Source organism: Apodemus sylvaticus, chromosome 2 (genome assembly GCF_947179515.1).
Source record: "Apodemus sylvaticus chromosome 2, mApoSyl1.1, whole genome shotgun sequence".
NCBI lineage: Eukaryota > Metazoa > Chordata > Mammalia > Rodentia > Muridae > Apodemus > Apodemus sylvaticus.
The window spans coordinates 186,995,564-187,008,785 of NC_067473.1; the positions used below are offsets into that span (position 1 = coordinate 186,995,564).

The 13,222-nt window shown below is 43.1% G+C and overlaps 1 protein-coding gene across 3 annotated transcripts in view; it reads right to left on the reverse strand.

Moving 5' to 3' along the window:
- Positions 1-316: 316 nt before the first annotated feature.
- Ipo8 (importin 8) overlaps positions 317-13,222 on the reverse strand; it is a 68,290-nt gene continuing 55,384 nt past the window's right edge. For 2 of the 3 annotated variants that reach the window (XM_052175341.1, XM_052175343.1), the window contains exons 23-25: positions 9,396-9,596; positions 4,848-4,964; positions 317-2,450 (exon numbers count right to left, since the gene is read on the reverse strand). In XM_052175341.1, the coding sequence (XP_052031301.1) occupies positions 2,431-2,450; positions 4,848-4,964; positions 9,396-9,596 (338 nt within the window). In that variant the 3' untranslated portion in view covers positions 317-2,430. The remainder of the gene's footprint in view (positions 2,451-4,847; positions 4,965-9,395; positions 9,597-13,222) is intronic. The other variant, XM_052175342.1, reaches the window with a different exon arrangement.

A 13,222-nucleotide genomic window follows, 5' to 3' on the forward strand; every position in this document is an offset into this window, starting at 1 on the left:
TTGAACTTATGATCTTCCTGCCTACTACCAAGTGCTGGGATTACAGGTATATGCAACCATGTCCAGCTCTAAAGGTAGAGTGTAGGTTGGCCTCAAACTAGTGCTCCTCCTGCCTGATCTTGTTTACCATTTGCCTACCAGTAAGCACTACCCTGGCCTGCAGAAGTACTGCCATGCTCTCTTGGTTCATGATGAAATGTGGGCTCTGACTTCCTCTCAGTGCCGAAAGCCCCTTCGTCCCAGGTTCCTAGCAGTGAGGAAAGCATGCCAATGAGTTATCACCTCCACATTCCCGAAAGCATTCCATATAGCAGAGTTCAGTTCCTGGGAATTAGCCCACATTTTATTTTACAGTACATTCATAAAAATTCCTGCATTTCCAAGGTGACCAGATCACATTCCGGTTAGCACTTCTGGTAATAAAAGTCATACAATGACTCTGGCTTTAAAAACAAGGTATGGTGATGTGCAGGAATATGTCTTCCCTTTAATACTGCAGATGACAATTCACCACGAAGTAACAACTCCAAAGCCCAAGCCCCCGGGATCCAGTGTGAAGGAATACTACCTAGGTTACAATTAAACCATAGAAGACACAGGAGAAAACTGACTACTTGAGAGGTCTAAAACCCCCACGATACAATCTTTCCCTTCTAACTGCTGGGGGACATGCAGCTTTGGTGCCCTGAAAAATGAGAGATGGCAAAATATAGGGTAATTTCACTCTGAAACATATGGCTTTTTGTTAGCTACTTCTGAAAAAAAATTAAATAACCTAAATTTAAAAAAAAAAAAAAAAGGAATAAAAGTAAGGATTTGTAATTCAGGAATCACCTAGAAAATCCTGCCAGTTGCTGATGGAAATTTAAGCTGCAGTTATTTCATGCAAACAAAATCTGTATCACATCCAGAAATATGTTGAATCCTGATAACATATTTCCATTTTGCCAAATGAAAGCACAGTGGTTCATATTCTGCTCTTGAACAGTTCAGGAAAAGCCATCTGCAATATGGACATACATCATCATTCACCTGTAAACCCAGCTGACCGAGAGAACCCTTGAAGAAGTTTAAAAAAAACAACCGAGCATTAATAATAAGTACTAAGTTCAATCAGGCTGAAGAGATTTCAGACTGTGACAAGCAGGTTGTTAGATTAGATCTGTTGGGTCTTTTTACTAAACAGCAATATATCTACCATTTGTCGTGGCTGTAACTCCAACCCCTGGAAGCTGAGGGAGGACTGCCACAAGTCTGAGGTCAGCCTAGGCCACAGAGTGAGTTCCAGTCCAGCCAGAACTACATAGCGAAACCCAACAGCTGGGTGTGTTACCTGCGGCCAGGAGGCTGAGTCAGGAGGACTGCAATCTTGAGGCCAACCTAGGTTGCAAACAGAGACAATCTCACAAACAAAGGAGAGAAGGTTAAAAGGAGAAAGAAAAAAAAAATTATAAAATGCTTTGGGCCCTGTCCAACATGGTTGGAATGGTAACTACTGACCAAGTCCCTGCCCAGAAATCACCTTCTGCTTCGAACTTCAGTGTGCTTTCTTATTTGGATGCCACAACCCCTGCAGTATCATTTAAGCACACGGCTCCTAAGGCCTTCAGTCTTTCTGCTAAGCCCAGTGACTAACAAGTCCCTGCTGCTGGCTGCTGAGAGGTGGGTAAAGCCTGAACGTAGCAGGTTATCAATATTATCAACACCCTTGTGATTCTGAAAGAAACATCATCCCATTCAAGAGGGGAAAGGTGATGGGAAATGGAACTTAAGAGCTCTTACGATAGCCATAGATGTCTTATGAAAAAGACAGAGCCTAAGTTCCAAGCCTCGAAGGAAGCCTCTGGGCGCAGGGTGGCCAACGGAAGCAAGGATGCTTCTGAAGCCAGAGACCGGCACTACCTGCCCGACAGTCAACTCAAAGAGTAAAATGCAGAACGAAATGACATAACCAAGGTTTACAGGATATCTAGAAATATGTTTTATGCTTTAAAAAAATTGCAATGCACTCCAAAAAAAAAGTTTCTGATTATTCATGTACAACAGAAGGCACTGTTATCTGCATAAATCCACTGATTCTTCATGGCAAAAACCTGAGACATGCGCCGATACACAACTCTAACCCCTCAGCGTTCAGCCTTCAGAGCGGACGCTTTGTCCTTTCCAATCAATGACTCTGCTTTCTTAAAATTTCATACATTACAGTAGCTGTTAAAAATATATATATATATTCCAGGGTAAGAAGGGTCAAGGGAGGGAGAGCAGGTCTGTGGCCATCTGATGCCGATGATGCCTCCCCTCGGTTCCCACTTGGCCCTCAACCCGTGTACTAAGCAGCAGTGGTGACGCCGATCGGTGCACGGTGGACACGCCTTCCAGTTGTTGCTGGGCGCAACTCCAAAATTAAACGCAGAGAAGATGCTCTTGTCCTCAAATGTGAAACTGCCCTGCTATTAAAAAAAAAAAAAAAAAAAAGTGGGAAGACATGAAAGATGGCTTCAGGTGAGAATACTGAAAGTAATCTTAAAGAACCAGCCTTTCATGATAGTAGACTGTTTTGTTCTGTTCCAGACAGGGCCTCATGTAGCTCAGACTGACCTCTAACTTGCTATCCAACTGAGGATGGCCTTCAACTCCTGATTGTCCTGACTCTACACACCAAGTGCCAGGATAGACACCATCCTCCCCTCCCAGGCCTGCCTCTTTTTATGGATTTACAACTTGAGAAGAGCATGATTCTTGGTATTAGTTAGCCACCTAACTGGATGCCAGCCTTTAACAAAACCACATCCATAAGCAATTGTGTTTACTGTGAAAAACCCATTTGCTAGCATAAGAGACCGTTAAACAGTTCTGAAGCTGGAAGCCAATAGCTACAGGCTACACTCCTAACAAAAGACACATCACTCCCCTACTCCTGATCCAGAAGAACAGTCCTCATCTAAAACTCCCTGAGTCTCCCATGGAAATATGGAAATATTTTGTAACCACAAAATCTTTCCCATTAACAACCCAGGGGTGAGCTCAAAGTCCTGACATTTAACAATTTCTCCTTCTTTTTTGGGGGGCGGGGGGGGGGTGGGCTTGGATTTGGTTTTTTGGAGACAGGGTTTCTCTGTATAGCCCTGGCTATCCTGGAACTCACTCTGTAGACCAGGCTAGCCTTAAACTCAGAAATCCACCTGCCTCTGCCTCCCAGAGTGCTGGGATTACAGGCATGCACCACCACCGCCTGGCAATTTCTCCTTAAAAACTGAAAATTAATAGTCACCAACACATGAATTCCAAACAAATGAGGACTTGCCCTGGTTTAGGTCAGAAATGTCCCCTGAAGTCCGCATGCTGACACTTGGTTCCCAGCCTATGGCACTACTGGGAGGTACGAAAACCTTCAAGAGGAGAGGCGTCACTGGAGGAAGTGAGTTTTTTACGTGTGCTTTTTTAAGATTTATATTTATTTATATTTGTGTGTGTGTGTAGTATGTGCATACATACATGTCTATGCACCTGTGTGAGAGGGGCTTATGCTTGGGTGCAGGTGCCCAAGAAGCCAGAAAGGGGAATCAAAAAAGGAAACTGGAGCTACAGGTAGTGGTGAGCTACCTGATGTGGGTGCTGGGAACCTAACCCAGATTCTCTTCGAGAATGGCAAAGACTCTTAATTGTTGAGCCCCCTTCTCCAGCCCCATAGGGTGTGCTTTTAAGGGAGATAGTAGGGTCCCAGCCCCATCTCCATTCTGCTTCCTAGGTCCCTTGAAATGAGTACATTTCCTCTACTTCACACTCCTCCCATAAAGCACTACCTCACCAGAGACCCAAAGGCAAGGGGACCAAGTAGCCAGGGACTGAAACCAAGAGCCAAAATAAAATCTTTCTTCTCATAAGTTGATTTCCTTAGGTACATCCTTGGTAACATCAATAGTAAACTGATTAATGTGGCATTTCATTTTCAGGAATACAAGCTCCTCGTAAGATCCACTGAGTGCTTTTAGTTCATCTGTGGTTGAGATGTTAGGTTCTCAACAAGCCCTGTTCCAACCCTTTCTTCTCCAAACCATCAGGAGGATGTAAATGGGGAACACACTAATAACCTTTACCTGTGAAATGGTGTTGACAGAGCTACAGTGATTTAAAAAAACAATAAACAAACAAACAAAACATGTGCCTAGTGGCACAGGGACATTCAATAATCCCAGATACTCAGGTGGTTGAAGCAGGAGGATTAAAAATCCAGAGTTTACAGTTAAGTTTAAAGCTAGTTTAGCCAACTTGCAACATCGCCTCTTAAACAAAAGAAAAAAAGGTAGGCATTGTGGCACACACCTGTAATCTGAGCCCTCAAGAGGGTTGAGACAGAAGGATAGCTGAGTTTGAAGTTAGCTTGGGGTACACAGTGAGTTCCAGGACAGCTAACCCATAGTGAAACCCAGTCTCCAGAGACAAAGGAGCGGGAGGGGAAGGAAGAGGAAGGGGGAAAGGAAGTAGGAGGAAGAGGTGGTGGTGGTCTAGGATTGCAGTTCACTAGCTCACTAGTAGATTATTTGCACGATATGTACAAAGCTGAGTTCAAACCCCAGCATCTCAAATAGAGAAAAAGAACCACCGTTCAGCTCAGGAGTAGCACAGTAGTAACTCTAGAGCATACAGATACAAAGAAATTAAGAGGACTACAAATTCATGCCAGCCTAGTTACATGGAAAACCCTATCTTAAAAATAAAACGAGCACAGCTATATAGACAGTGGAACTTTTCATTATCGTGAAGGGCTGGTCTGTAGCCATTTTTATCAAGTAAGCCAGATGGTGACTCTGGGACACACAACTCCAATATGGAAAGGCCTGGCTGACCTGCCAGTGTCCTTCGGTGCTCTGCCAACGTGTACACCTCCTGCAGCTTTCTTTTCTGATCCTCACTGAGTGGCGCCACCAGCAGCTGGTACCAAGCAGCATCCCGATTCTGCACAGCTACAGCATTTCAGGGGGGTTGGAGAAGAGGTAAGAGAGCCAGTAACATTATTATCTCAGGAAAGGTAAGCAGCATGACCAAATCACAATGAGATTATGTCAGATAGTAAGAGGCAGGGTCATGAGTTGGATCCTAACAGTCATTTCCAAAGGCCCACTTGAAACCCAACTATGAGGAGCCCCAAGGAAAGTAACTTTCACAGAGTGGTTTCCCCAATTCTGTCTTTTTCTATCTTCTTCTGGAAGTTTTTCCAACTATTCCCTAAAATTCTGACACAGGGAAACATCGGGGCTCCCTTGTTACCATCCTCCTTGGACTCTTCATACTGCCTTCCACATCTGCTTTGTTTCTGCACTGCGGGTCCAAGTCTGTACCCTTGCGCAAAATCCTTCCCTTCTCTTCGTGGACTTTTCCAGGTAAATACTTCAAATTTAGCACAACTGAAACAAAGTTTAACGTTTTCTTTCTAAATGCTCGCAATCCCCCATTTCTCTCACTAGCTCGATTGGCCTTCGGGAAACCACTACAGGTCAACAGCTTTTAGAAAAACACTCCACTCTGGACTGGGCAAAGGGCCCATATCCAAGGCAGCCACCCTCAGTCCTGCCCTCCTTCCTAGGGACTTCTCAGAGGCTTTTTTTTTTCTGGTAGTCTGCCCAAGCTTGCCTACAGATGACCATAACCCCGCCAGAGGAGCTTCTAAACTGTTGTGCAGACTCGAGTTGCACTTGAGACCCAAAAGCTGTTGAGGTGGTTGGGATGCACGCCATGTCTACAGACAGCCATCTTGAAGCATACTTTCCTATATTTGTGGCAAAATTAAATAATGGTGGTGTGTTATGTCGGCACTGCATAGTTGGGAAAAATAATGCACCACAGAAACACTATTTAACCCAAAAATCAAATAATAGACATTAGTTAAGGGTTTTTTTTTAGTACAACTATTAGATTAATAACTTGCTAAGTGTTTTATTGGCTTATTCTTGTTTTATCTGTAGGAAACAAGTGAAGTTCTGAGCCAAATGTGTGTCACTGACATGAGTTTATCCATGTCAAGGACTCCAGTCCCTCAGCCCCATTGGATGGCAGAGCGTTCTGTGAATGAAGCTCAAGAGAATGGCAAAGCCTCCCTCGAGTCCATGTGCGAATATTGGCAGCGTGTGCAGAAAATGTCCACCATAGCTCCTCTCGACTCCTGCTGCCCAGTGTTTACAACTTGAAGATAGTCCTTAAGAGGAAAAATTTATTCTATGTAGATAAGCTAAACCTACCTCCTTGTTCAGCTGTACATAAGGACCTCATCTCCCTGTTCAACTGTTTGCAAGAAACTCACTGAGCTTCAGGGTGCTGCAGCCTCTTTATCGGAGAGGCCAGTCCACCTGGTCCCCAGTGTGTCTGTATGTCTGTATATCTGTTAGTTCTTCATTCTTCTGTAGTGGCATTGGTTCTGGGTTTCCTTTTCATATCCCCCACTTTTATACAAGGCCTTCAGACACATGTAACTCTAAGAAGTCTTATAACTTTACTTATGGTGTTATTTTCTGTACAAAATCAATAAGTTACTGTAGAAAAGCATTGCTTTTACCAGGTCTTGCCCTCTGTTTCTTCCATATGGATCTGGAATAATTAATAGGTTCATGGCTACAGTCTTTAAACACGACATGCCTGGACCAGTTTACTCATACATGTAAAAACAGCTATCTGTGAGTTTGTGCAGTGGCAGCTAGGCAGAGCACCTCCCATCACACCATCAGGATGCCTAAGAGGAAGGTTAGGATGGATGGAGCGATGGAGGTGGAGCCCAACACCCCCCCACCGCCAAGGAGGATGAGAAGCCAAAAAAGGCCAGGGGGGAGGACAAATTATCAGACAAAAAGGGAAGAGGGGAGCCAAGGGCAGACGGGCTGAAGTGGCTGACCAGCCAACTGCAGATCTGCCTGCAGAAAATGGAGATTCTCAAACTCAGAGTGTGGCCTTTGAAGTACAAGAGAAAGAAGTCAAGTCTAACTAAGCATCCATCACATCTGTCAGCAGCCCCACCTCCCATCTTGCACAATGTAGAAGAATATTTCTATCAACTCTTTTATAAATGTGAGCTTTTTAGTAGCTTTAGAAACTGTTTAAAAGGTAAGGGAATCCCACCTCATCCCATCTAAAACCACTCCTTGGTCCTTGCTCTGTCAGAACTCTAATACCTCTGGTCATGCAGTCCATTATCCTAACAGTTGTGATAATATGCTGTGTAAGATGGAAATTTTGAGTATGTGGGGGAAAAACAAAACAAAACAAAAAAAACCTGTGCGTTGATAGAACTAAGGACTATGAGCGTCTGGTTGTTGGCAAGAATTTTATTAAGTATTTTTGCATCGATGTTCATAAGGGAGATTAGTCTGACGTTTTCTTTCTTTGTTGGATCTTTGTGTGGTTTTGGTATCAGTGTAATTGTGGCTTCATAGAAGGAATTGGGTAGGGTTCCCTCTGTTTCTATTTTGTGGAATAGTTTGAAGAGTATTGGTGTTAGCTCTTCTTTGAAGGTCTGATAGAATTCTGCACTGGTCCTGTGCTTTTTTTGGTTGGAAGACTTTCTATGACCCCTTTTATTTCTTTAGGGGTTATGGGACTGTTATGTGAGGTCTTAAAGAAATTTGCTTGGTAGTTTAGTCCCTGGGCGCTCTGGGGGTACTGGGTGGTTCATGTTGTTCCTCCTATGGTGCTGCAAACCCCTTCAGCTCCTTGGATCCATTCTCTAACTCCTCCATTGGGGACCCTGTGCTCAGTTCAATGGTTGGCTGAGAGTGTCTCCCTCTGTATTTGTCATGCACTGGCAGAGCCTCCCAGGTGACAGCTATATCAGGCTCCATGGCTCCAGATGCATATGCAAGAGAGGATGGCCTTGTTGAACATCAAAGGGAGGAGAGGCCCTTGGTCCTTAGAAGGTTGGATGCCCCAATATAGGGGAATGCCAGGACAGGGAAGTGGGAGTGGGTGGAAAAGTGAGCAGGGGGGTGGGGGATGGGGGATGGGTTAGGGGATTTTTGGGGGTGGGGAAACCAGGAAAGGGAACAACATTTGAAATGTAAAAAAAAGAATGTATCTAATAAAAAAAAGAAAAGAAGGAAGGAAGGAAGGAAGGGAGGGAGGGAGGGAGGGAGGGAGGGAGGGAGGGAGGGAGGGAAGGAGGGAGGGAGAGAGAGAGAGAGAGAGAGAGAGAGAAAGAAAGAAAGAAAGAAAGAAAGAAAGAAAGGAAGGAAGGAAGGAAGGAAGGAAGGAAGGAAGGAAGGAAGGAAGGAAGGAAGGAAGGAAGGAAGGAAGAAAGAAAGAAAGAAAGAAAGAAAGAAAGAAAGAAAGAAAGAAAGAAAGAAAGAAAGAAAGAAAGAAAGAAAGAAAGAAAGAAAGAAAGAAATTTGCCAAGTCTGAGTCTGGAGCATGACTGGAGTAAGTTCAAAGAGAAACAGGATGTGGCTCTTCTTGTGGGTATGTAGACACATTGTGTGGCTCTTCTTGTGGGTATATGGACGTACTGTGTGGCTTTTTTTTTTTCTTTTCTTTTTCTTTTTGGTTTTTCAAGACAGGGTTTCTCTGAATAGCCCTGGCTGTCCTGGAACTCACTCTGTCGACCAGGCTGGCCTCGAACTCAGAAATCTGCCTGCCTCTGCCTCTGCCTCCCAGAGTGCTGGGATTACAGGCATGCACCACTACCGCCCAGCATGTGTGGCTCTTCATGTGGGTATGTGGATATGCTGTGTGCCTCTTCTTGTGGGTACGTGGGCACTGTGTACCTCTTCACGTGAAAACATGGACACAGTGTGTGGCTCTTCATGTAGGTATGTGAACACAGTGTGTGCCTCTTCAGAGTTTGGATACATATATTAAGAATTGAAATGTTAGCCAGGCAATGATAGCACACACCTTTAATCCCAGCACTTGGGAGGCAGAGGCAGGCGGATTTCTGACTCTGAGGCCAGCCTGGTCTACAGAGTGAGTTCCAGGACAGCCAGGACTATACAGAGAAACCCTGTCTCCAAAAACAAAAAAAACAAACAAACAAACAAAAAAGAACTGAAATGTCTATGTACTCTGCTCATCGACCAATAAAGTATTGGTTGTGAAAGAGATGGGGGGAAAGGTGACTGGTGCTTGATAGACCCCAATGTCTAAAATGACTCCTCTGAAGATGACTTGCAGGCTCACCCTGATGCTGATGCTATAGCAATGGGAACTTGGTACAGCTTTTGAGTGAGTACATTGTGCTTCCTTTTTTCATTTTAAATACGTTTGGTTACTTATAAAATGAAAGATAAAAATGTAAAAGTCTATGCCAATATGGGGGCAGATCCCAAAACAACTTCTAACAGCAGGGAATTAAAGATGTTTAAAAGAATATCTTCAGTTTGGAAATGGGGTCGGGGGAATGACAAGTGAAGACATACTCAGCAGAGCTTGTGTAAAAAACTGGTACTCATCCACGCTGTTGTCGAGGTCCAGTGGGGTGCTGAAGCCCTCAAGGGCTGTCTCCGCCAGCACTTCTTCATCCCAGTCGTCGTCCTCCTCCTCCTCACCTCTGCCAGTTTGTGACTGTAGAGCTTGAGCACTTACGCTTGTCTCTTCCTCCTCATCACTGGAAATCTCCTCTGAGGACCATTAATTATGTAAAAGGATGAAAAACAAGGATGACAAAAAAGTTCTGGAAATATGAGATCACCATAGAACCCATCTATGATTGTAAACTTTTATCTTTACTGCAGTCGACTGACTGGCCTCTTCAGCTCAGTGACTCAGACTGAACATTGCTAAAGCTGCACCATGGCCACCCTAATCACATCCGTGTACTGAGTAGCTGAAGATTCCCCGTGTTCTTCTGATGGGAAGAAAAGCAGAATGGTCCCCATCCGTGTGTGTTTTCAGCAGCAATGACTTCAACTCTCTTAATCATTAAGAAAACAATTATGAAGTGCTCCGAAATCCCCCTCAAGAGTTCATTTCTGCTAACATAAATAGTAACTATACAAACATGTCAAGAAGAATAAAGTGCTTGGCTGTTTGCAACTTGAAAAGTTAAGCCATGGTTGTAGTGACAGCTGTCAGTAAGGAGTGCACGTTCAAGTGTGAGGGCAACCCACAAAACTCATACTCAAAACAAAACCACAATGCACTACAGCAACAATTCCACCAAGCCCAGCAGCATTGCTTGTAATCTGAGGGGATCCCTAGGCCTGCCCTCTACCAGCCTAGCCTACTTGGTGAACCCCAAACTCATGAGAGACTCTGTCTCAAAAACAAACAACAACAAACAATCAAGGGAGATAATGTCTTAGGAGCAACATCTAAGACTGTTCTCCAGCTTTCTCATGGACACACACACATATGTACCCACACACACATGAAAACACACTCACAAAGGAAGTCAAAGTACACACCACCTAATCTCAGTTCTACTTTGTTCCAAGAGGTTAAGCAAGAATTGCAACGGGATATTAAGCCATCAGGGAGCACAAGCAATACAAATCAACTGAGAGGAAAAGCCCAGAGCAAATGCACACAAGCAACAATCCTTTAAAATCAGTCCCACAAAATATGCCACACTGAGCCAGGCTTGACCTTGAACGGCTGATGCAGGATAGTCAGGAGTAGTTTAAGGCCAGCATCAGCTACATAGTGAGTTCAAGGCCACCCTGTTTAAAAGAAAAAAAAAGCCAAACCAAAATGCACAAACTAGTTAGGGAGTCATCCAAACAGTAAATGGGCACTGGATCTGAACTGACACTTTAAAAAGTGATTTAGTACAAATGACCAGTAAATGTGGAAAAACATTTGTTTTCCCTGTCAGAATGGCAGTCATTAAGAAAACAAACAATAGAGGCTGAAGTGATGGCTCAGTGGCTAAGAGTACTACTGACTGCTCTGCCATAGGACCCAGGTTCTAGTCCCAGCCCCCACATGGGGGCTCACAACCATTCATAGCTCCAGTTCTAGGGAGCCCTCCTCTGACCTCTATGTACTCTTAGACAGAAATAAATAAATAAATAAACAAATAAATCTTAAAAAGAAAAAAACAATAAAAAATGCTGATGATGATGAGAGAAAAAGAGAACCCTTCTTCTTCACTAATGGGAATGTGAACTAATCTAGCCATTAGAGTTAGTAATGAAAATTGTTCAAAAAAATAAAAATAAAAATAAAACTTTTAGCCAGGTGTGGTGGCTCAGGACTATAGTCTCAACACTTAGGAGACAGAGGCAGGAGGATCACTGCAAGTTCAAAGCAACTCTTCACCTACATAGTGAGTTCTAGGACAGTGAGAGCTATATAGCAAGACCCTGTCTCAAAACTCCAATAAATGCACTTGCCAAATAAATAAATGCCTGATGACCTGAGTTCAATCCCTAGGACCCCCATAAAGGTAGCAGACGGACAGACAGACAGACAGACAGACACACACACACACACACACACACACACACACGCAAACTGAAATTTTAAAAATATACTTTTGAAGAACGCCTAAATCAAACACGCAGTCAATATCCCATGATTCAGATATATCACTTATGGATAAATACCTAAAGAATCAAAGCCACCTATTAAGTATCTACATACCCAAGTTCATGGCAGGCATCAGTATTCACAATAGCCAAACAATGACATCAGTCTAGGTGTCCCTCAACAAATAAATGGATAAAGAAACTATGGCAAAAATAATAACATATCACAGAGTCAAACACATGCCTGTAATCACAGTACTAGCCAGGCTGAGGCAGGAGGATTCCTGTGTGTTTGAAGCCATCCAGGACTGTGTAACAAAACCACGCCTCAAAAAAAAAAAAAAAAGGAGAAAGGGGAAGAGGAAGAGGAAAAGAAGGAAAAGAAGAGAAGAGGGGGAGGTGTATGAACATAAAGCCATAAAGAATGAAGGATATCACACTTGCAGGAAACAGATACACTGAAGACCATCATGGTCAGTGAAACAAGCCATCTCACGAAAACTATCACTTTTTCCCTTAGTACCAGAGTTTGGAAGAACAGTAAGGACAGGAGAGGAAAGAGGAAATATTCAGAATGTGGAAGGCAAAGAATGAGGAGGAAGATGAGGTGACAACGGTCACATCCCAGCATAGGCTTGTATAGAAATACCTCAATGAAACATCCGCCCTAACAATCAATATGCTAATGACAACAAGTAAGAGCCAGGTTTGAGCTAGACAGTGGTGGCAGCATGCCTGTAATCCCAGCACTCTGGGAGGCAGAGGTAGGCGGATTTCTGATTTCAAGGCCAGTCTGGTCTACAGAGTGAGTTCCAGGACAGTCAGGGCTATACAGAGAAACCCTGTCTCTTGAAAAAACCAAATCCAAAAAACCCCCAAAGAGTCAGGTTTGGCAGCCTTGGGCTGTAATCCAAGAGCTAGGACTAAAAGGGAAGGAGGGTCATGAGTTTGGCACAGTCTAGCTGAACACCAAATCTGACAGTGGCTTGGTCTTGAACTCCCCAACCTTAAAAGCAATGATAAAGTTTCTGTTGTTCTAAGTTGTAGACTATCAGGTGACCCACACAGCACAGTGCTACACAAGACTTTCTTTCCCAATAGTAATAACAAGAAAAAACAAGACAAGATTGGCAAGGTGGCTTTATGGATAGAGCAAGAAACCATGGTCTGGAAACAAACAGATGGCACAAATATATTACAAAAATAGGAAAAGCACCTGGGCTGGTTCATCATTCCACTACAATAAGAAAGTCAACAAGTTTGAGGCAGCCCCTCTCAACCAGACTAGTTATGAACCAACAAATAGTTTAAAAAAAAGCAGAAATTAGAAAGATAATATGCTGAAAAATAAGTCTATAGATTTTAGCATATGTTTATTCAATGGAAGAAAGAAATAGGGGGATAGGAAAGAAAGAGGAAGGAAATTACTTCAAATGATCTACTTAAGTTTGCAAAAAATTCAGAATCTGTATTCATGCTAACTGGGAGATGCATGATTTAAAATCCCTTTTATATGTAAGGATATAGGATGATTCCTATTTATTGATGAAAAGTATCTTAAATCTAAACTCACAGAAAACATAGAATTTAGCATGTAAAATATAGATGTACATTTTATAGAAATTCTTATTTTTCACAATTAGCAAAGTGTCTGGTTTGGTTTTGTTTTTTTCTGTTTTTTTTTTGTTGTTGTTGTTGTTGTTGTTTTGTTTTCTTTTGTTTTGGTTTGGTTTTGAAAGGGTTTTTTGGCTTTGTTTTTGTTTGCTTTTGAGACA